The 23,386-nt window shown below is 50.6% G+C and overlaps 1 protein-coding gene across 1 annotated transcript in view; it reads right to left on the bottom strand.

Annotated features, from left to right (window-relative positions):
- The window catches only part of ADCY5 (adenylate cyclase 5), a 145,768-nt gene that overhangs the window by 48,973 nt on the left and 73,409 nt on the right, over window positions 1-23,386 (bottom strand). Inside the window, exons 2-3 of the mRNA XM_026494912.4 lie at window positions 11,393-11,542; window positions 6,849-6,970 (exon numbers count right to left, since the gene is read on the bottom strand). Coding sequence (XP_026350697.3) covers window positions 6,849-6,970; window positions 11,393-11,542 — 272 coding nt within the window. The remainder of the gene's footprint in view (window positions 1-6,848; window positions 6,971-11,392; window positions 11,543-23,386) is intronic.

Genomic DNA, 23,386 nt, shown 5'->3' with positions numbered 1-23,386 from the left:
CATTCCACCCTGGACAGCCAGGCCCTCTCTTCTCTCCTGGCAACGGGGCACCCTCCTTCAGAAAGCAGAAGGGCCCTGCGACTGGCTTGACTGTCAGGCTTGGGTCCAACGGGTCTGGGGTCAACATATGTCCTGGAATCCCTGTAGCCAGCCTCGGGGCCTCCTGCAGACCCCATTCCAACCCTGATCCCCTGATCTTGTTTCTGCCCACCAAATCCTACTCCCACCACCCAGACAATGGACCTCCCAGCACACAGACTTTGTGCTTACAAAGCCGTGCATGAGCTTGGGAGACGCGGCCCACAGGAGAAGCCCGCGAAGGGGGAGGGGACCGCACCGAGACCGAGCAGTAGTCCATGACCTCTCAGTGATGAGTATGTGCTGCTTTCTACTGTCCTCCCTGTATTGTTAGTTCTATAAAGAACACACAAAAAGACTGAAAACTAATTACATTCTTCTAGGATCTGGTTCTAACCCTTCCACCTTCATGATGTCTTTTCTGACTTACCCAACCCGGGATAATCCTTCTGATTCTGAATTCTTATTAGGATCAGAATTTCAAAGGCACAGCCTGACACATTCAACAGGTCAGTGTCTCTTCACCCTAAATTTCTCCCTTCCCATCTACCCCAGAGCCCCCAATTTTGAGTCCAAAGCACTAAAATAATAAGTCCTAGCTGGCTGCTGGCTCCATTCCCCACCGATCCCCATTCCGTGTCTGAGGACACACTCTGGTCACTCGTGAACACCCACCTCCACACAAGGAAGTAAAGAAACTAACCCTCGTGCGCTGCTGGTGGAAAGGCAAAATGGCGAGTCGCTATGGAAAACGCAGTGGGCTCCCATAAAAAATAAAAAATAGGATTACACACCATATGACGTAGCAATTTCACTTCCAGGTATACACCCAGAAGACCTAAAAGCAGGGACTCAAGGAGGAATTTGGACACCCATGTTCACAGCAGCATCATTCACAACAGCCAAAAGGTGGAGACCACCCAAGTGTCCATCCGCAGGGGAACGGATAAACTAGATGTGGCATACACACCCCATGGAAACAGAAGGAAATCCCAGCCCACACTACAACATGGACGGACCGTGAGTACACGATGCTGAGTGAAATAAGCCCATCGCAGGAGAACAAGTCCTATGTGATTCCACTTACGTGAGGTGCCTAGAAGAGTCAACTTCACAGGCACAACGTGGAATGGCAGTTGCCAGGGGCTGGGGGAGGGGAGGAATAGGGAGCTGTTGTTTAATCGGTACAGAGTTTCAGTTTTGCAAGATGAAAAAAGTTCTGGAGATGGATGGGGATGGTGGACGCACAATAATGTGAAAGGTTAAAACAGCCAATTTTATACTAGGTATCTTTTATCACAAGTAAGATAATGAATTAATTAGTTGATTAAAGAGCAAAGCCCCACCCCCAGTGGCTTTCCCAGTGGGCCCAGCTGGGTTATGAGGCTGCGGCTCCCACAGCACCGGGCACGGCCCGACCTCCCTGCTGAGGGCTGGACGGTCCCTAAGGGGCAAGCACAGTGTCTTTTCTATCCACTCCTAGTCATAGCTGGTGAAGAATGGCAGCACGGTAAGCGTGGAATGAACGAGATAATAACATTAAGGCCCCTCGTGTCTAGAATCGGTATAGCGTAGAGCTCAGAGTACTTTTCTTAATATCAGGTTGGAGACAGGAGTGCTAGGTTTACGGACCATCCCTTATGTGGTCGTTTGCCAGGAATATGACTGGCGGTAAACATTTTTCCTCTCTGCCCACAGGGTTCGCAATCCAAACAGGTATCTGAGCACCGCGGATGTGGTCGCGAGGCCGTTATCATTCAGAGCCATGCCGCAGCTGGGCCAGGCACCAGAACGACCTGGGGACACAGCCAAGTCCTTGAAGGAGACGGGCGAGATGATAACCTTAAAAGGGGGAGGTTCGGGAGAGGCTGGGGAGAGAAGGGAAAGGAGGGGGAAGGAAGGAGGAGAGCCCTCCCCAGACCCCACCACACCCCTACTGTGCAGGGACGGCTGTTCCCTCATTTCCACCCCTGGGTGAGCAGCTCTTCGGCCAGGCCCCTGAGAATGAGGCTGTGATTTGAGCCAATAAGCCAAGACCCCCACATTCCATCGTGAACCCCTCCCAGGGTCCAAACAGACGGGACCAGGTGAGGACCAGCACCCCCTGGAGTAGTTGGCTCTCTGGCCCTCCCCGCCACCTACAACCTCTAAAACCTAAGGGCTCCAGCTTGAGGACAGGTCATTCAGGCGTGGCGCTGTCTCACTTAGTACGGACCCACACCACACGGCAGCACGCATCCTTCAGCACGCTCTCAGGCCTGGCTCGCACATTCCCTGCTCCCTGAAACCTTTGGGGTATGGGTTACCTGACCTTGACTCTCACCTCATACCCTGCTCCGCCTTCAGAGGGCAAACAGTCTGCAGCTCCCTGCTGGGTGGGGGGCCTGGCAGGGGCTGCCCATACTCTCCCTCACCCGCCCTCCCAGCACACCGGCAAGGAGCGAGTCCTAGGGCCCCCTCCTACAGGCTCTGTTCCTTTGTGGCTTTTATCATAACAGAATAACTGAGTGGTAAGTTTTGTAACATCTACATAGACCCATTCCTCATAGGATTCATCCCCAATTTACTAACTGATCCACAATTTACTTCCTGAACAGAAAGTGAGCTTCCCAACATCAGGGACAGTGTCCCTCCTAATCCCCATTGCAATCCCTGCCTCTATAGGTAAGTGCCCCCCCAGTGGAAGCGGAGGAAAACATCCACTGAATGCAGGAGTGAGGGGACGTCACCACTCCCATGTTACAGTGAGGAAGCTGAGGCTCAGCCCTGCCCGAGTTCCCACATTTAGTAAGCGGCAGAGAGGGCTGCGACCCGGGCTGCTCAACACAGACACTCATCTCGCTCCTCAACAGTGACGTCTTAGGAAGGGTCACCTGGTGGCAGCAGGGTTCTGGCAGCATCTGTATGTTTACTGTGAACCACAGGGACGTGCTATGTGCTTCTAGGGCTGGCCCCTTCCTCCAACCTCAGTGTCCCTCTTCCCAGGCAGAGCTGCCTCTGATGGCATGTGCTGGAGACCTCTGTCCCAGGAATGGGGACAGCACAGCCCCTCTAACCCTCACCCTGCCCTGGCTGCAGGAGAGGCAGGTATCTGGGGGAGAGGACACGGAGGAGGGTCCTCAAGCCACAGGTCTGACACCCTAGCCACGGGCCCTGGCCCCACCTGACCTGTCCAGCCAGGAGGGCTAAAACATCTCCATCTGTCACTACATGTCAGACAGGCGAGGCTGGGGGCTCCAGGGGCGTCTCCAGAGGTTTCTGGGCCTCTGGCCCACCTCAGTGCATTGCCAGTGGTCACTCAGCACCAAAGCATCCGCAGGCTCCTGGCGGGTCCCAGGGGGCAATTCTGTTGGAAGTCAGGAAAGGGTGAGGCCGCAGAGAGCAGTGGGGGTCTGTTGTCACCCCTCCCTGCCCAGGCTGAACTCTCCCCACCCATTAGTCTCTTCCCCTTCCGTAGGTCCAGGCCCAGTCTGTCACACCGCAGGGCTGATTTATTTTTCTTGTGGCCTTGTCTCGGAGGGGGCTAGAGAGCAGCATGTCATCACCCTCTCTAAATATTATAACTCCGCCGAGAATTGACAAACGTGACTCATCACCCTTCCACTCTCCAGCGAGAGAATCCCCAGGCCTTGCTTTGTTGATACGAGTGTGATAATCATCACAATAATAGCAGTAACGACGATAATCACTGCTCCCAATTACGGAGCACGTGTCTGCTGCCAGACCACGCTAAGCGCTTCCCTCACACACTTCCATCCGCTCTTCGCAACCCTGCTAAGTAGCTATTCTTCCTGCCCTATCAGGCAGAGGAGGAGACCAAGGTTCAGAGTATCAAGGCCTATCACTTGCCCTGGTCACATGGCCAGGGGACCGCAGAGCCTGGTTGACAGGAGCCCAGGACGGGGGTGGAGCGATGGCTGCCTAACCCTGAGCCCCAGACCTAATCACGGCACCACGCACCAGGCCCCGGGGTGCATTTCTACACTGTGACGTCACCCCTCCACCTACTACTCGGCCCCCAGCTCAAGTCAAAGTTCAACGCAAAACAGAGACTAAGCACGCAACGTGTTTCCACCAAGAGCTGCAGCCAGAGCTGCTAATGGAACTGGGAACGGCCCGCGGGCGATTCGCATGTGATGGCTTGTGGCTGGCCTCTGATGTGGACCAGCCACCCGCAGCCCGGCAATCTCAGAGTCAGGATTAGGTCTGTCCCTATGAAAAGGGTAGCATTTTGATTTTTCTCTCCTTTTATCTCTTTGATTGCTGCCACTGATCCGTAGCACGTCCGGAAACAGAAATACCCTCATTGTGGCTGGGGTCTGATTCTTGCCACATGGACACTTGGGCCACTTGCAGATTAGGGTACTATTCTTTTATTTACCCGAAGTCACGGCCTCCATGGGAGTGGAGGGGGGAGAGGGACGTCACCCCAAGGGCAGGGCACTCCTTGTGGTGGCAGAAGAAGCCTGGGTCAGTCCCTCTGACCAAACCCCTTTGCTGGAGGGCTGGGGGCCCAAAGCAAAGGAGGGGCAGGAGAAGGAGGGGTGAGAGGGCAAGGTGCTGGGCGGAGATGCAGAGGTGGCCAGATGTGTTAGCCCAGCCAGGCTGAGAACCTATGCCTTGCATGCCAAACTGTTTCTGAGCAGTGAATTTTCTGCATTCCCTTTGCGCTCAAATTCATACTTCAGTGGAGTCCGCCAGAAGCTCTTCTGTGCTGAGAATAGTCAAGGAGAACACCTTTTGTCCATGCTGGGTTTGGAATGACGCCAGGGCCGGTGAGGCCGTGAAGACAAGACCAAGAGAGAAAATCCCGGAAAGGAGGAGCTCAGGGGCTCCTGTGTGTTGGAACCACGTGGCAGGTTACTCCTTCCCACCTGAACTTTGGGCCTCTGGAATGTGTTCTAATAGGGAAGGCTATTTCTTTATGTGTCCTAGAGTCCCCCAGATTTCAGGGGCTGCTATGAGACAGGAAAGTCCCCTGATGGGTCCACAGTGTCTATCTGTCTGTCTGTCGGTCTCTCTCTCTCTCTCTCTAGAAGCCAAACCTCTCTCCTCCCTTTCTTCGGAGTCTCCTCTTGGCTTGGGGGGTCCCTGAGACTCCTTCCCACAAATCCTTATACACACTCCTTTCTCCTGGGCATATAAAAAACACCTAGTAAGGCTAGGTAAGAACTCTGATACCAAAAAGCTTTCTGAGGGCAGCTGTCCCACTTAACCAGCTCTGGGATCTTAGACAAATGAATCTCTGTGCCTCAGTTTCCTGTAAAATGGAAATAATAGTGCTACTGACCTCTTCTATGTATTCTGCGGACTCAGTGAATGTACGAAAGTATTCGGAATAGCATGTGGGTCAAAGAAGGCTCTATATAACTATTGTTGTGAGCAATGACTCCACCTTGTGGAGTCAGAGGCAGGCATGAGCAGAAGTGGGGGACCACCACATCAGCGCGACCTACCAAGTCCTGGGCCCCACTCTCCTCTCTGAGCTCGGCTCCATGGCACTACAGTCCCTCGGGATGCCTCCTGGGCAGGTGTGGGAACCTGGCCAGTGGCAGCCTTCTTCCTGCCGCCGGCTACTCTCCCTGCCTGACAGTGGAGCATGCGTGGGTTTCGGGGGACTGGGGTACCCCAAAAACGGAGGACAAAAGTGTTGTTCAGGTCACCTTTTTCTCCCAAAGGCTTAGAGTCTATTTTGGAAGATGCATACAGGACACAAGGGCAGAACCAACGGTCTCAGATTCTGGGGCACACCTGGGAACTGGGCAATTCTGCCTGAAATTCTGACAATCCCTACATGAGAACACAGCGCCCTCCCGGCCCCCGCGGCCATCAGCCTCACCCCGAGTGGATGTGTATTAGTGTGTGCATGGGTGTACACACACCATCATTTCTATTATTCCATTTAACCCTTTATGGAAATTCAGCCAAAGCCTCCAAGTTTCCCTCTACACCAGCCTTAGCAGATTCGTGGGTCATAGGAAAACCTGCCCAGAGAGAAAGTCATTCTCTTGAAGGCAGACACAGCAGCTCCTTTTCTGGGCATATTGGAGGATTACCGGGCTCTCCAGGAAGCCATGCTGGATGAGGGCCACTGCATCGCTCCACGTCCCCATGGAGCTCCTAAGCAGATTTTGCACTCTATTAGGCTGCATCTGTTTGCACGTCCCTGCTGTCAGCAGCTTCTGTCTAGAGAAGCGGCAAATGTGCAGTAAAAGGGGCATGGGCTTCGGGGCAGGCTGACCAGGGCGCACCCCCACTTCACCACTCCTGGCAAAGTCTTAGCCATTCTGAGCTCAAACTCTAAACAAAGGATGGTGAGGAGGGTACGCACCTTGCAGCGTGACCAGGAGGATTAGCCACGAGGTGGGGAATGCCTGGGACAGTGCCTGCCACACACCGGCTTAGAAGGCATGGAAGCTGCTAGATGATGATGAAGGTTGAGGTGAGAGCGACCTGTGGGTCCCAAGTCTGCTTTCTGTCTCCCTTGCTGGGTTAGGAGTTTCCCCGACAGCTGGTTCTATTGCTTTCTCCTTTCTCCTCCTTCCTTCTCTAGCTTCTCCCTGGGGCCTCCCCTCCCATCCCTCGATAATAATTCACTTCACCAACCTCAAGGGTGCCATGCGACAGGGGTGCCCCAGACAACACACACTCCAAAGCCACAGACCACCCTGTCGGGCTGTGCTCCATTGGAAGGGGAAGAAGTGGGGATGTTGTCTCGCTGGGGGATCAGTCCTCTCCCCCCTGCCCTCACCCCCCAGCCTCACTCCTACCTCACGTTGTCGTGTTTCTGGATGTAAATCTTATGGAACATCATATCCTCCTGCTTGGCATTGATGTCTGCTTTCATCTCCATGGCAACATGACGGGGCAGGACAGACAGCAGGAGCCGCTCCTGGGGAGGGAAGCACATGCTTTCATCACAGCTCCCTCCACCTGCCTGGCGGTCCCCTTTCCTCCCCAGGCCGACTCCTCCACACCTGGGCCCCCCACCTACAGGGCCCTGGAGAACCCCTCAGGCTGGCCTAAAATTCAAAGAACTAACATGTATGTAAGCGTGGGGCTAGCGTCATGCCCCCAGGGTTACTTGAGCCCTTCTTCCTGGGAGACCACCAGGGTTTTCTGTTCTGGTGAACCTGTAGTACTGAGCCTCCTGGAATCCTGGGTGTCACCTGAGATTGTGTGTGACTGCGGGCAAATGACTGAACCTCTCTGAGCCTCAGCTTCCTCATCTTTAAACAGTGATGGGGCTATTGAGAGCATTACGTAAGAGTCACTCAATTAGTTACCAAATATGTACTGAGTACCTACCGCGTTCCAGGCATCATGCTGGGGGCCCTGAGTTACAACTGTGGGACAGGCAAGGCTTCTCCTTCACAAAGCTCCCAGTCTCATGGGGGTATGGGGTACTGTGGGGCTCTGCACAGGGGTACTTGACGTAGGCTGGGGAGAATGGGGTGGTCAGAGTGGGCTTCATGGGGACCAGAAGGATGAGGTTGGGGTGCCCCATTTCCACGTGGGGGACAGTAGCCCAGGAGAGAGGGAAAGCACATGGACTCCAAGAAATGGAGAGAAGCTAAGACCTGTCAAAGAGGAGGTGGGAGAGAAGCAGGGAGAGGGGCCAGGGCCATGCTGTGGAAGGGAAGGTCCCGACTTTGCCTCCCTTCTGTGTTCTCCTCCCAGGCCCGCCTGCTCCAAGAGCTCCAGCGGCCTCAGGAGTGGGTGACCTCGCCCTGCATCCCAACAGCCCACTGCCCACACCAGGCGCTCTGCCAGGCTGAGTCACAGACTTCTCCACCTGGGGCCCTTCGCCCTGGCTGGCCCAGCCTTCCTCATTCTCCCATCATTCGCCCACTAGATGCTGGGCCACCCCCTTGTGTGGCCCTAAGACTCTTCTGCTCCTGAGTCTTTCTGTTCTCTCCCTCCTCCTGCCCCCCACCCACACACAGCACATCCCCACCTCCCCTCCTCTTTCTGCTCACTCTCACCCCTGCGAGCATGGTTTCCACCGGCACCTCTGCCCATCCCCTCCCACTCCCTGGCCCTCACCCAGGCTCCCGAGTCCCCAGCTGCCGCTGGATGACCAACTGCCACCGCCCTGACACCACACCCCAAACCATACTCACCTTCCCAGGTTTCCATTCCCCAGTGGCTCTTCAAGTTCCCTGCCTTTGCCCATGTCACCCCCATTCTCTTGGTCACAAGGTCAACACCCCACCCATATAACTGCTTTCACTCTCTTTTACTCTTCAGAACTTCCCCTCTGAGATTTAACCCTGTCCCCTCGGCCCCAGGCCCTGTCCAGCTCTGACCCAGTCCTGTGGATGCGGACACTCGTCCCTTCTGTTCCACATCCACCCTGACTGTGGGGTTCTGGCCATGCCGTCCCAGCCAGACAGCCCCTCCTCAGCCCTCCTCACTCCTGTATGGCCCCAGTCTCTCTAGTACGCTGCCTTTGTCATGCCACTCCCTGGCTCAAAGCCTCCAAAGCTTCCCTGGGTTCCACCAGCCACATCAGATGTGCATTCTTCTGGACCGAGTGAGCCCACTCCTCTTTATTTTCCACGACAACCCCCATTCTACCTGCCCCCTTCCTGTGCCTGGCCTGCTCCCGCCAACCCGGGCCTGGCTGCCATTCGTATCCTTCTAAAGCACCTCTACCATCCCAGCCTCTGGCTCTCTCAGGTCTTGGCCTCCATCAGGTCCCACCCAGGCGACCAGGGCAGCCCCTGCAAGTGGCTTCTGTGTCCCAGCTTGCTGCCTCTGATCCACTGTCCACACCGCAAGCCAGGGAGTGATCTTTCTAAAACATACACCTGACCCCATCGCTGCCCTGCGTAAAACCCTCCTATGCTTCCCAGAGCTTCCAGAACCAGCCCACAAGCCCAGCCTGGCCTCAAGATTTCCATGATCTGGCTCCCCCTACCCCTCCCTGCGCCAGCACGCCCTGAGCACAGTTCCAGATACAGTGAACCATGGGACACTTCCCAAGCTCCTGGCAGGCTTTCCTTGCCTCTGCACGCAAGCTCCTCGGCTAGAATCGGCATCCTCACGTACTGCGGGAACCCTCCTTCAGGGCTCCCCCCTTCCCTGGGGGCGGGTCCTGGCTCTGGCAGCGGCGTCCTCTCGCCACTCAGGACCTTCCTTAGGAGTCCTCGATCACTCAGTGTTTCATGGTCTGTTAACGGGGTCTCCCTGTAGTGCCCGCAGCGAGACACCCCCGAGGGTGGAGCTGTGTCGTGCTCAGCTCCACAGCTGACAGCCTTGGGCCTGGAACACACTGGTGACCCACTGAAGGTGCTCTCTGTGGGTTAGCTTGGTCCCCCTGAGCTCAGGGACATGGCCCTCACGGCTATTTACTGAACTCTCAGTAAGCAATTCCTGGTGACAGAAACACAAACTAAAGGATAATTCTGTGGAAATATAGCACAGCTGGGGGGAAGTGCGCTATACATGGTTATATCCATGAGAGACCTTCCCACATTTATAACCACTTCCGGGGCTGAGGGTCTGGAGCGTGGGTGCGGATAGCTGGGGGACAGTTCTGCGTCCCACCATCAAGCGGCCCCTCGGAGTGCCCCCCAAGGACCCAAGAGCAGCACTTTCTGCAGAGGACGGGGGCGGCCCGAGAGCCACTGGGCTCTGGCTGGGTGAGGAGTGCCTGTCCCCAGGAAGCACGCCTCCCTTCCCTGCTATCTTGGCTCAGAACATGTAAAGCAAATGGATTTTCTCCCCCAAATCCCTGTGGGTTTGCTGGAATGTCCAGCCTGTCCAGGGCCAGTGCAAGTAAACTGTGATGAGCTGTAAAATATGCATTTTACTGGACGAGGAACAAGGTCCAGCAGTGACAGGGGACACTCCCTGACACAGAAAGGGAAGGAAGGTATCCTGATCTCCTGTGAGAGATGCCAGGGCCTGACCTGGGATGAGAGAGGGGGCTCCTGAGGCACGGAGGGTGGTCGGAGGGTGCGGAAGGGTGGCCAGCTTGTCAGAAAAAGACAGTGGGAGGACTCGGGGACACCGCTGAGCATGGGTCTCGTTCAAGAGCCAGAGCAGGAGTTCAGACAGGGCCCAAAGAATGCCCGGGCAAGCCAGGCCTCCAACTGGACAGCATGAGCTGGGGGCCTGGCGGACACAACGTCCAGGAACGGGAAGCAGGGACAGGCGCGGTGGCGACTGGGGCGGGGTGGAGGGTACAGTGCTGGAGAGACACCGCAGAGCCTCACCCCCTTGGTCAGCCATCCCGACATGGCCAGCCCGTGTCATGTAACTCCTCAGGAGGCATCTGGATGGAGCCAGAGACACTGCCACGTGTGGTCACACTGCTGTGCCCTGGGGTGCCCACAGCATGCACTCTGGGCAAGCAAGGAGGGTGCAGGGGACTGCCGCTGTCTTGGCCTTTGTCTCCCTTGTCCCCAAGCTCAAAGGCAGCAGGACTCCACTTGTGTTTGTTGGAGAACCTGCTTTGGAGTAATTTCATCTCTAAGAGCCACGCCTAGTCTGAGTCCAGTAGGGGCTCCGTCATCCTGCTGGCTTGCCCACACTCTCCCCCGGCGTCACACAGCCCCATCTCTGGGGCTCCTGTCTGCGAGCCATTCAGCTCCATTGTGTACCAGAGTCCCCAGACCTCATCTGGTTCACATGCAGGAGAGGGCACAATGGTCCTGAACCCCAGACAGGATGCCAGGCAGCCAAGGAGGGAACCGTGACGCAGCCCTCAGTCCTTGCCCTGCCCCCACCCAAGTGAGCACACAGGGGCTGTGAGAAGCCCTCCAAGTCTGTGGCCCATGTGAGTGGTTTATGTTCCTGCCCAAACATTCTCGAAAGCGAGGTTCAGCGTGACACAGGACCATCATCCTTACTCTGAACCAACCAAACCCCGGAACACGGCACAGGGAAGTGCCTAGTGAGGGTGTCCCAGAGGCTGACAGCTCCTCCTTCTCTCCTCTCTCCCAGATGGGACTGTTGAAGCTCTCACCACTCCAACTCATCAGCACTGGGGAGGGTGCAGGCCCTCTCTGGTGCCCAGGATCTGGGCTGCTTGGCTTGTTTGCAGCCCACAGATGAACACTGAAGAGGCAATGGGCAAGCGCTGGGGTAGAACTTTCTCCAAAGTCTCCATAGAGCATGCCCACAGAGTCAGAAATGCTAGGCTCCCTCCAGGGAAAACATTCCCTCCTGGCTGGGTCCCTGTTCAGGGAGGTGCGGCTGGACGACAACAAGGAGCACAGTTGGTGGGGTGGTGGGCAGCTGGCCTGAGGCGAGTCTGGGGCCTCTGCTCCCTGTAGCCACGCAAGGGCAGGAGGGCCTCACTCACCTGTTGTTGGTTCTCCCGTTGTGAGTGGAGCCGTGCCTGGATGCACTCCCGGGTCTCCTGGAAGGCCTGTCTCTGGGAGACTTCAGCCGGGTAGTGGGTGCAAACACCCACAATGTTGGTGCAGGAGAAAATGAGGACATTGGAGACAAGCTGCAGAGGGAGAGATGAAGACACAGAGCTCAGTCCCGGAGTGGGCACCAGTTACTGGAGCCCCAACCTTGCCCCTCCAGCCCCAAAGCATGGAGGCCCCAGCCCCCACATTAGCACACACATACCGACCTGCAAGCAAACCAATGTCAAGGACACCCACCCACGGCCGGCCACAGGGAATAGCCAAGCATACTAGGTCAGGCTCTCTGACTTCCTCGAAGCCCAAAGCTGGCCTGGCCTGTGACAGGTTGTGGCCCCAAGGAACCGAGTCTCTGAATAATCATACTGTGCATGCCCACAGCACCAGAGATGGAAAGTTTCGGCCTACCGGTGATGCTGTGAGGGAGCTGTGTACGCGATGGGGGTGGCAGGGGCAGTGCAAGGAAGGTTCCATAAGGGTCACGGGATTTCATTTTTTGAAAGTGTGATAGTGTCCAGCATAGGACAGAGGGCTGCCCTTTTTCAGAGAAACCTGAGATGATTACTTGTATACTAGCTGATTTTCCCCCCAGGAGCAACTGTAAAGAAGAAGCAGTTGCTGGCTACCCATGAGATACCCAGCACTGTGCTGAGCCCTCTGGGGACCGAGAGAAGGATAAGGCCCCTGGCCAGCAGGGGTCAGTGCCAACAGTGGGTCCCCTCTCCTCGTCCTGGGCTTCCATTCCTTCTCTGCACCAGCGCTGAAGCCCCCTGACAAGTCCAGCACAGCAGCTGGTGAGCAGACACACTCTGCCTCGCTCTCATGCCCTCCTCCGTGCCGACGGAGATGTGTGTGGAAGAATACTACCACCCCTTGGGTCGCAGAGACAAGGCTGGAATTCTTTGGAAAGGAGTATTTACTGAAAAGCTAAGGGAAAACAGAACACAACACTACACACCCCACAAAAGCAAGTTTACACAGCACATTTCCGATCCCGGCAAAGGTGCTATTGAGACAAGCTTTTTCTTGGCAGATGCAGCTCCTGGGATATCTGGGTAAACTGATGCTGGTCCTGCCCTTGCCTCAGGCCACACAGGACAGAAGCCACACAAAGATGTCCCTCCCTCCATCACTCCCTCCAAAAACTTAGTTCTTAGTCTCCACGACAGAAGGGAACCCCGATTGGCCCCCGGCACCTTCTGCTATAGCTCCTGGAGCCCTCTGGGACTTCAGTGCCTGGCAGCAACCTGGCAGACATCCGCCCATGCTTCTTCCAGGGACTTCTTTGTCTCTGGAACCTAGAAGTCCTGTCCTGCACTCAGGTCTGCATTCCCCCTGAAGGCCTTCCCCACCCCAGCTCTGAGGTATGCTGACCCCCACCCAGGGTCCTCGGTCAGCCTAGGCCTGGAGGCCATGTGGGCTCCATGCTAGATGCGGTGCCATGTTTCCTTGGACATATCGTATACTGTGAACAGAACCCGTGAACAGAAAGAGACTTTGTCTTTCCCATCCCAAAGTCCTGCTCTCTCCTTGGTTGCACAATAACTTCTGGTTTCCTAACCGAAGGACACTGTGAGCTCCCTTCGAGCCCCTCCTGGATACCTTCCAGATGCTTCCTGTGTGTGCCTTCAGGGAAGGGGCAAACTGAGATTACCAGCTCCACCAACTCTGATGATGACTCATAACTCCCCCAAACCCCACCCCAACCCCATCCACCTCAAAATTGTCATTTCGTATAAAAACACAGCAGAGAAAAACACAACCTACTCATCACAAGGAAAGAAAACCCCTGCTCTACGAAGCTTACAATCCAGGTGAAGAGATAAGTGGTCAAGACTGACAGAGAACCAGTGATAGGAAGCAGAAACAGCCTCACACCAAGCAAGAGAGAGAGAGGAGGAGATCATGGGGAGTCAAGAGGAGAACTCCTGGGCAGGCCAGGGCACATTGGCCCTTGGGTTGGGGGCATAGTTGGCAAGTCGGGCAGGCATGAGAAGGGTATACCTGGAAAGAGTATCCATGACGCTCATGTCTGTGAGGTACTAGGGGTCCTTGAATAAATGACACAGGCTTTATGATCCTGAGGGGAAGTCCACAGAGAGAAGATGGAGCTGGAAAGGCAGACCAGAGCCAGACTGAAGGGGCATCTGAATGTCAGGCTGAGGAGTCCTGGCACAATCCTTATACAATAGGAGCATGAAGGACTACTGAAGGAAAGAACAGCAAGATGACCACACAGCTTCGGGAAGACTCCTCAGGGGAAAAAGCAGCGTAGGAAGTAGGAGACAGGTTAGGAGGCTGCCACAGAAACCCAAAGACCTACATGAGGCTGGAGGCCAGGCAAGGCAGAGCTGACTCAGAAGAAAGAGCCCCTGAAGACCAGGGGGATAAGGTTCAGGAAGAAATAGACAGTGGCCTACAGTATTAACCAATGTGAGTGACCAATGCAACAAGGCTCCAGGAAGCCACTGGGGCCCACTGAGAGACAGGTAAGGAGAAAGAATGAGATGAGGAGGTGAAGGCTGAAGGAGCACTCTTTAGGAAATGCTGGAGAATGTTCTAGTCAGGGGATATCATTTGAAAGGAGAGGAAGGTGCCAGACCACTAAAAACAGGAAAAACTGGGAAGGAAAAGATGAGGAGCTACCCTCAGATAGGATAACATACCATGATAAAGCAACCTGGCCAAGTGGGGTTTATCCCAGGATGGAAGGTTGTTCAACTTTGAAAAAATCAATGTAATTCACCATATTAACAGACTGAATAGAAAAACCATATGGTTGTTCCAATAGTTACTATAAAAGTATATGAAAAAATTCAACATCAAGGCAAGATTAAAAAAGAAAAACTCAACAAATTAGGAATGGAAGGGATACTCCCCAATCTGATCAATGGCATACACAAAAACCTACAGCTAACATCATACTGATGTGAAAGACTAAATATTTTCTGCTAAGACCAGGAACAAAGCAAGATTGACCCCTTTCTCACTTTTATTCAGATGGTAGTGGAGGTTCTAGACTATGCAATAAGACAGGAAAAAGAAAAAAAGGCATACAGGTTGGAAAGGAAAAAATAAAACCACCTTTATTTGCAGGTGACATGTAGAAAATACCCCCCAAATTCTACAAAACAGCTACCAGAATTAATAAGCAAGTTTAGACATGCAAGAATACAAGATCACAGGATACTAGTTCAATATATAAAAAGCAACTGTATTTCTATATGTAAGCAATAAATAATCTGACATGAAATTTTTTAAAGTACCATTTAAATATCAGCAAAGCTATGAAATATTTGTGTGGAAACCTAACAAAAAACATACAAACCTGTTCACTGAAAACTATAAAACACTGATGAAAGAGAAAAAAAAAAGACCTGAAAAAATGGAGAGATATACCATATTCACATATTTGGAAAACTCAATATTGTTCAGATGTCAATTCTCTCCAAATTGATGTACAGAGGCAACACAATCATAATCAAAATTCAAGCAGGATTTTTAAAAAGATATTAATAAGCTAAGTCTATAATTTATATGGAAAAGCAAAACAACTAGAATAGCCAAAATTATTTTTAAAAAGATGAACCAGTTGGAAGACTCCTACTACTCAATTTCAAGACTTACTATAAACTACAGTAATTAAGACAGTGCAGTACTGGCATAAGGATAGAAATACAGATCAATGGAATAAAGTTGAGAGTCCAGAAATAAACCCTTCCATTTATGGTTAGTTGATATTTGACAATGGTACCAAGACAATTGAATGGGGGAAGAATATTCTTTTCAGGAAATGATGCTAGGATAACATGATATCTACATGTAAAATAATGAAGTTGGATCTCCTACCTCACACCATATATAAAATTAAAGCAAAGTGGATCAGAGACTTCAATGTAAGAGCTATAGCTATAAAACTCAGAAGAAAACATAAAAGTAAATCTTCATGACCTGGGATTAGGCAATGATTTCTTAGTTATGACACCAAAAGCACGAATGACTTAAAAAAAAAGAGAGATAAATTACACTTCACCAAAATTAGACTTTTGCTCTTTAAAAGGCACCAAGAAAGTAAAAAGACAACCTACTTAATGGGAGAAAATATCTGCAAATCATAGATCATACTTTTATTTTTTTGCAAATATATAAAGACAACTAAAGAAAGGACAATCTTTTCAACAAATGGTGCCAGAAAAATTGGCTATGCATATGACCCACTCAAACCTCACAAAATACACAAAAATTTACTCAAAATTTTTCATAGGCCCAAATGCAAAACCTGAAACTGTTAAACTTTCATACGAAAACATAGGACTTCAGGTTAGGCAGAGATTTCTCATACACTACAGCAAAATCATGATCCATAAAAGAAATGATAAATTGATAAATCTGACATCACCAAAAATAAGAACATTTGTCTTCCAAAAACACTGTTAAGATAATGAAAAGACAAGCCACAGAATGGGAGAAATTGTAAATCACTATCTGATAAAAAAGACTTGTACCCAGAATTCATAAAGAACTCTCAAAAGTCAACAATAAGAAAACAACCCATTTTTTAAAGGAGCAAAAGAGGGGCGCCTGGGTGGCTCAGATGGTTAAGCATCTAGCCTTGGGCTCAGGTCATGATCTCCAGGGTTCTGGAATCGAGCCCCATGTCGGGCTCCCAGCTCAGCAGGGGAGCCTGCTTCTCCCTTTCTCTCTGCCTGTTCCCCTCCCCCTGCTTGTGCTCTCTCTGCCTCTTTCTCTCTCAAATGGATAAACAAAATCCTTTTTTAATAGTAAAAAATAAAAGAGCAGAAGATCTGAATAGATAATTCATCAAAGATGTAAACATGACAAAAAAGCACATAGAAAGATGCTGAAAATCATTAGCCATTAGGGAAATGCAAATTTTTTTAGAACAATGACATACTACTCAACACTATTAGAAAGGCTAAAATAACATTACAAAATGAAAAGAAAAAAGAACTGCCAACACGGGTACTGTCAGGAAGGTGGGCCAACTGGAACTCTCACACCTTGGGATGAGAAATGAAACATGGTAGAGCCACTTACGAAAACAGTGTGGCAATTTCTCATAAAGTTAAACACGTACTTGCCATGTGACCAGCAACCTCACTCCTAGGTATTTGCCCAAATGAAATGAAAAGTTATGTTTGCACTAAAATCCGTGCAGGAATGTTTATGGGGTATGATTCATCTATAAAATGGAGCGATCTAGTGATAACGCACAACAGCGTGGACGAGTCTCAGATACATGACACGGAGTGAAGGAAGCCACGCTCAAACGGCCACGCGATCACATTTACATGGCATTCTGGAGGAGGCAAAACTGCAGGGACTGCAAACAGCCCGATGATTACCAGGGGCCAGAGGGAGAGGCTGGCTGCAAGGGCAGCGGGAGGAAACCTTTCTGGGTGACAGCACTGTCCCATAGCTTGACTGTGTTCGTGGTTACACATCTGTACGCTTCTGTCAAGCCCACAGAACTGCATACCAGAAAGGGTGAAGTCTACTGCTTGTAAATTGGACTTTAAAAAAACCAGTGGCAGTAAGATGTGGGAGGGACTAAAAGAGAGAATGTGAACGCCAGCAGGACAGAGAGCAGCCTCTCCTCTGAGGCCAGAAAGAGGGGCCAGAGTCTATTTCGGGACATGACCCCTGAGGTAATTATCGCCTGGCCGCTGGAGCATCTCAGTCCTAATCCTCCTGGCCTCTCCCGCTGTAATCTGACTCCTACTGCAGCCAGAAGGCCAATAGCAACAGACGTGCAAATCCAGGTAAAACGATGCCCAGTAACCCAATAGGGGTCCAAAGGGCTTTGCCGAGCTTAGTGTGTCTCCGTGGTCCTCTCTCTCATTCACTAAACACAAAACAGGGTGAGAGTTCCCCAGTGCTGGGGTGGGGATCTTGGGCCAGGTCATTGGGAAGGGTGGCTTCAGCAAATTTCACCTGAGAGTGAACAAGTAGGCCATGAATGTGGTTGTTACACACACACACACCACTCCGCAAAAAAGCAGAAATCTGTCCCCAGTTCTCATAGATGCTAAGGCTCCTGGGAAATCATGTGATGAATGGAGAGGAGGCATCAGTAAATTCGGGTGGAATTCTGCTTAAAGCCTTCTTCTAGGAAGGAGTCTGTAGCTTAAAAATGATCTCACACCTCGAGCACAAGGGTCCAAATGCTGACTGGCTTTCTTCCCCACTAACAACAATTTTCAATTACTGAGCCCCTTGCAGACACAGTAAAAGCATAAACCTTGTCCTTATGTAAAAGACTTAATTAGTCAATAATAACAGGTACCATTCACAACAGCAGGGCAACAAGGCCTAGTTACGGGTTTGTAGGTTTTCCTTGCATCGACCTCCAGGGACATATCTAACCGCACGGAACGTGTGCACAGGTGTGTGTGTGTGTGTGTGTGCACGGACATGTACGCCTACACCAGGGAGAGCACTGCGGAGACCCAACAAGACAGCGAACCTCAGCCCTGGGATTCGCCTCAGCATCTGCTTTAAAACAAGCCCAGCAGCCAGTTTGGGTCCAGGTGGTCTCAGGACCACACCGGGAGAAACCCCCGCTAGAGGGGAATGTTTGGAATTCTAGTCCCCGCCCAGAAACCCAGGGGAGATGCCTATGAATATTTACCACTCTGGCGGCAGTGGTGGCGGTGTTTCTAAAACCCCAGCACTTTTGGAAACCTGATCTCTCGCTGCCCAAAGGCTGCAGGTTTGATTTGGCCCAGGGTGAAGCTACGGCGCTCGGCGTGCGCAGCACCTCCTCGTGGAGGCTGAAAGCGATCCCAGCAGCGGGCCTTCGGCCCTGCACACATTACTGCCTCTGACTTTGCAGGAGGCTTGCTACTTGCCACTCCTGGGAAAGGTGCAAGGCAAAGAGCGAGGAGGAACGAACAGGTTTGGAATAGAAGGAAATGAGCTGGAGAAGACCCTCTCACAATTTGCTATCTGGCATGGCTTCTCTCCTGGACGAGTCAGTTTGCCTCTTGCACTGTGATTCATAGGGTGTATTTGGTGGCAGTGACAGTGGCAGAGATAAGGAGTCAGAATACCCCAGGGAACCAGCTTTGGTGATGGAGGGGGGTGAGATGTTCAGTTACATGTGAATTTCAGATAAATAACAATTTTTTTTTAGTGTAAGTATGTCCCATGCAGTATTTGGGACCTATTTATACTACAAAATTATTTGTTGTTCTCTGAAATTGAAATTTAGCTGGGCAACCATATTTTACCTGACAATCCTACGAGGGAGCCTTTTCAAACCCACCCTCCCTCAGCTCTAACAGCCCTCTCCCCTTTGGCAGGGCCCCAGGACTCTGGGGGTGACCCAGCTCTCACTCTACCCTACTCCTTCTTCCAGATTCTTCTCCACCCTCTGCAGATCCTGCACAAACAGACCACAGTGCTTTCTCTTCACATCAAAGTCTGAAATCCCCTCAATTAAGGGCAAAAGCCAAAGCTGGGATCTGATTTTCCAAATCCACCCATCTGGCCACAAGGGTCCAGACCCCCTCTGGGCTGCTGGGGGCTGAGGACCAGCTCCCCACTGCTCTGGGTATTAGGAAGACAAGAAAGGTCCTCTCCTGGGACCCAAGCCCTAAAGACAGGTGCAGCCCCTCCCGTTCTAGTCCTTTTTCTATTTGCAAACACACAAAACTAGCAACCAAATGAGTCCCAAATAAAAGGAGCTGACAAGCCTGACAGGAGTCTCTTCCGCCTGCCCCAGATTTCATTTGTTCTACCCGGTGACGGTGGGAAGCTCGGGGACCTCAGCGGAATCCTATTATGATACAAAATACAATAAATCAGGGAAGGATAATCTTAAATTATATACTCTTGGAAGTCACATCAGCTCGGTTCCTTGTATACTGTGCCGTGCTCAATGAGGTGTTAAATGGCTTTTTAAAAATATTACATATTTTTAACTTTTTGAAAAATCATAGTGACGCCTCTTAAAAATTTGTCCCTTATGAAGAATAAAGACTGCTGTATGCTTTTTTGGTGATCAAAGCCGCATTATCTCTGCTTAGGGGCTTTCGTGATGAGAGCCTCTTTCACGGAGATAGATGGTTTATCTCAATGGCTCTGGGCAAACAAGACCGGGCTCTCTGCTGTCTTCATTCCCATGGGGTCCTGCCCAGAAGGCACCTTCTCTTCTCCATTCCAGCGAGGATCCAGTTGCTCAGGGCTTGTCAATCTCTCCTGCTCTGAAAGGCTCTATGTCAGAGATCCCCATACCACATCGTGACACCTGCTCAAAAGCCTGCCATGACTCCCTATCACCAGTAGGGTAAAGCCTCAGTCTCTGAGCTGCCACTAAGACCCTCCAAGCCTCATTACAGGCCACATTCCCCTTCTCATCTCCTACCCCAACCATGTGGGTTACCCACTGTCTCCGGAAAATACCAATTTATAATATGATTTGAAAAGTATAATGTTTATTTAATACAATTTCGCTGTCACTACACGCAGGGCATGAAATATTAACCAATCAATAATTAGCATCTGCTTAATACATTTTTAGGAAAGACAAAAGAGACTAAAATGTAAAGAGAGACAAGTATCTAGGAATGATTGGGTGCATCAATTTACAGCTTTAAAACACTTTCCTGTGTGCTGTCTCACTGCCTCCTCCTCCCGTCCTTCCGAGATAAGCAAGCGGGGCGGTATCACCCCTCTTTCGAGGATACCAAGGCTCGAGGCAGGAGCCCTGTCTGCGGCGACACGGCACAGCGGCAAGCGCTCGATCACAGATTCTCACTCCAAGTGCAGAACTCATCCTACTGTACTGGAAGAAGCTGTAATTTATCCCAACCTAATTCAGGCCTACTTTTGCTGTATTCTATTTAATAAAGAAACACTCGACTTTCTTTCACTCTCGCCCTAGGTGCCCCAGGCCTTCCTCATAGATCCTGGTCACATAAAATGGTGCTGATTAGGGACCTGCTCTCGGCCGCAGCCTCCAAAACTCGCTCTCTCCAAGGAACCGCCACTGTGGGTGACGAAGGCCCACCCTGTACCTCGGGGGAGGCCTTTCTCTGGTACAGCTTCTCTTAATTACTTTTTCATTGAGGTATAATTTCTATGCCATACAACTCACTCTTCTAAAGTACATAATTCAGTAGTTTTTAGTGTATTCTCAAGAATTATGCTACCATCACCACTATCTAATTCCAGAGCATTTCAACATCCCCAAAAGAAACCCCATACCCATTAATCACTGCTTATTTCCCACCTGCGCCCCGACCCCCAGCTCCTGTCAGCCCCTAATTCACTTTCTGTCTCGATGGACTTGCCTGTGCTGGACACTTCATAGAAACAGAGGCATGTAATAGGTCACCGTCTTGTTCAGCTACTTTCACGTAGCATAATACTTTCAAGAGCCATCTCTGTTGTGGCGCGTATCGGTTCTACATTCTTTTATGGCCACATGATACCGCACGGAATGGGTACACCACATTTTGTTTCTTTATCCATCATTTACGGGCATTTGGGTTGTGGTGCTATGAACATTCATGTGCGAGATCTTGCGCAGACCTACGTTCTCAGTTCTCTTGGGTATATACACCTAGCAGTGGAATTGCTAGATGGTCTGGACTGAATGTTTGTGTCCCTCGGCCCCAAATGCATATGCGAAAATCCTCACCTCAAATGAAATGGCATTAGGAGGTGGGGCTTTAGGGAGCTAATTAGGTCATGAGGGTGGGATTGGTGAACAGGATTCGTGCACTTATAAAAGAGAGTTCAGGGACCCCGGAGTGGCTCAGTTGGTTAAGCGTCTGCCTTCAGCTCAGACCATGATCTCAGAGTCCTGGGATGGAGCCCCACGTTGGGCTTCCTGCTCAGCAGGGAGTCTGCTTTTCCCTCTCTCTTGGCCCCTCCTCCTGCTCGTGCTCTCTCTCTCAAATAAATAAATAAAATCTTAAAAGAAAAAAGAAAAAAAGAAAGATCTCAGAGCGCTCTCTCTAGCGCCCCTTCCACCCTGTGAGGACACACGGAGAAGATAGCATCTATGAGCCAGGCAGTGGGTTCTCAGCAGACACTGAATCTATTGGTTCCTTGAACTTTGGACTTGCCAGCATCCAGAACTGTGAGAAATAAATGTTTGTTGTCTATGCTACTCAGCTCTTGGTATTTTGTTATGGCGGCCCGAATGGACTAAGATGCTGGGTCACATGGTAAGTCTACAAGAAACATTTTGAGGAACTGTCCAACTTGTTCCAAAGTGGCTGTGCCATTTTCTACTCCAACCAGAAGTACATGGGGGTTCTGGTTCCTCACATCCTCCCCGACACTTGTTTTTGTACAACTTTTTGATTAAGGCCATCCTAGTGGGAGCAAGACGGTATCTCACTGTGGTTTGGATTTCCTTAAATTTTAAGGCAAATAGTGACAATAACAAGTGAGATAGTGTGTTCTGTAACTCAGAATAGCTGTGCCTTTAGAGAGAGATGGTCACACCGTTCACTTTATATACGTCATCTTTGGTTATGTATTCCTAGGAAGACAGCAGACCTTGTATACTCATTAGAAAGAGAAACAACAGCTTTCACGAAATAGTACTCTCTTGAGCAGGATATCCTCTTAATGCACTCAATAAACACTGACTGAGCACCCATCGCGGAGCCTTGTGCTGGGAGTCTGGGAAAGCTCAGCCCTGGCCGCCTGGCCCCCAGGACTGCAAGTCTGGTGACAGAGTCAGGCACTAGGCACAGAAGAGCTGAGAGGACACGCGTGCCACAGGCTTTGCATTATTCAACTCCAAGTTAGTTTCACAGACACTCGGTTTGCAAAAAATATGGTAGTGGAGACAACAGTCTTAATATGAAGTGTTTTCTAAATAAACAAGAAATAAGTAGAACTTAACAGAAAAATCAGTAATGTAGGTGAGCAAACTATTTGAAGAAATAAAACTCCGAATGACTGACAAATGCATGACATTAAAAAAATATGAAGCCTCACTAGCAAACAGAGAAATACAAATGAAAACAATATTTGCCTATTAAACTAGCAACGCTTTTTTTCATGGTAATGATATTAGCAAGAATGCAAGAGAACAGACACCTTCCATCCATCAGTGGGGATGAGAATTGGTACCACCGTTCTGGAAACCAATTTGGGAATATGGATGAAGAGCCTTAAAAATGTCCATCCTCTCCCCTCAAACACTGTTGGTGAGAATATAAATTGGTGCAGCCACTACAGAAAACAGTATGGCGCTTCCTGAAAAAATTAAAAATAGAAATGCTATATGATCCAGTGATTCCACTACTGAGCATTTACCCAAAGAAAACGAAAACACTAATTCGACAAGACATACGTGCCCCTATGTTTATTACAGCATTTTTCACCAAAGCCAAGATGTGCAAGCAGCCCGGGTGTCCATGGACAGATGAATGAAGATGAATGAAAAAAGATGTGGTATATTTTCACAATGGAATATTACTCAGCCATAAAAAGAATGAAACCTTGCCATTTGTAACAACATGGATGGATCTAGAGAGTATCATGCTAAGTGAAATAAGTCAGAGAAGGGCAAATACCATATGATCTCACTTATATGCAGAATCTAAAAACCAAATGAATAAACAAAAAAAGCATACACAGAACCATAAATACAAAGAACAAACGGATGGCTGCCAGGAGTTCGGCGGGGCGGGGGGGGGGGGTGGAGGATGGGCAAAATGGGTGCAGGGAAGTGGGAGGTATGGGCTTCCAGTTACAGAATGAATAAGTCACACGGATGAAAGGTACAGCATGGGCGGTACAGTCAATCGTATTATAATGACGCGGTGACAGATGGTAGCTACACTTGTGGTGAGCACAGCACAGGATCGAGTTGTCCAATCACTATGTTGTACGTCTGAAACTAATGTCACATTCCGTGTCAACTGTACCTCAGT

The sequence above is a fragment of the Ursus arctos genome, unplaced genomic scaffold, assembly GCF_023065955.2.
Source record: "Ursus arctos isolate Adak ecotype North America unplaced genomic scaffold, UrsArc2.0 scaffold_4, whole genome shotgun sequence".
NCBI lineage: Eukaryota > Metazoa > Chordata > Mammalia > Carnivora > Ursidae > Ursus > Ursus arctos.
Note: the sequence above shows the minus strand (reverse complement) of the source record. Positions and strands in the feature narration are given on the sequence as shown.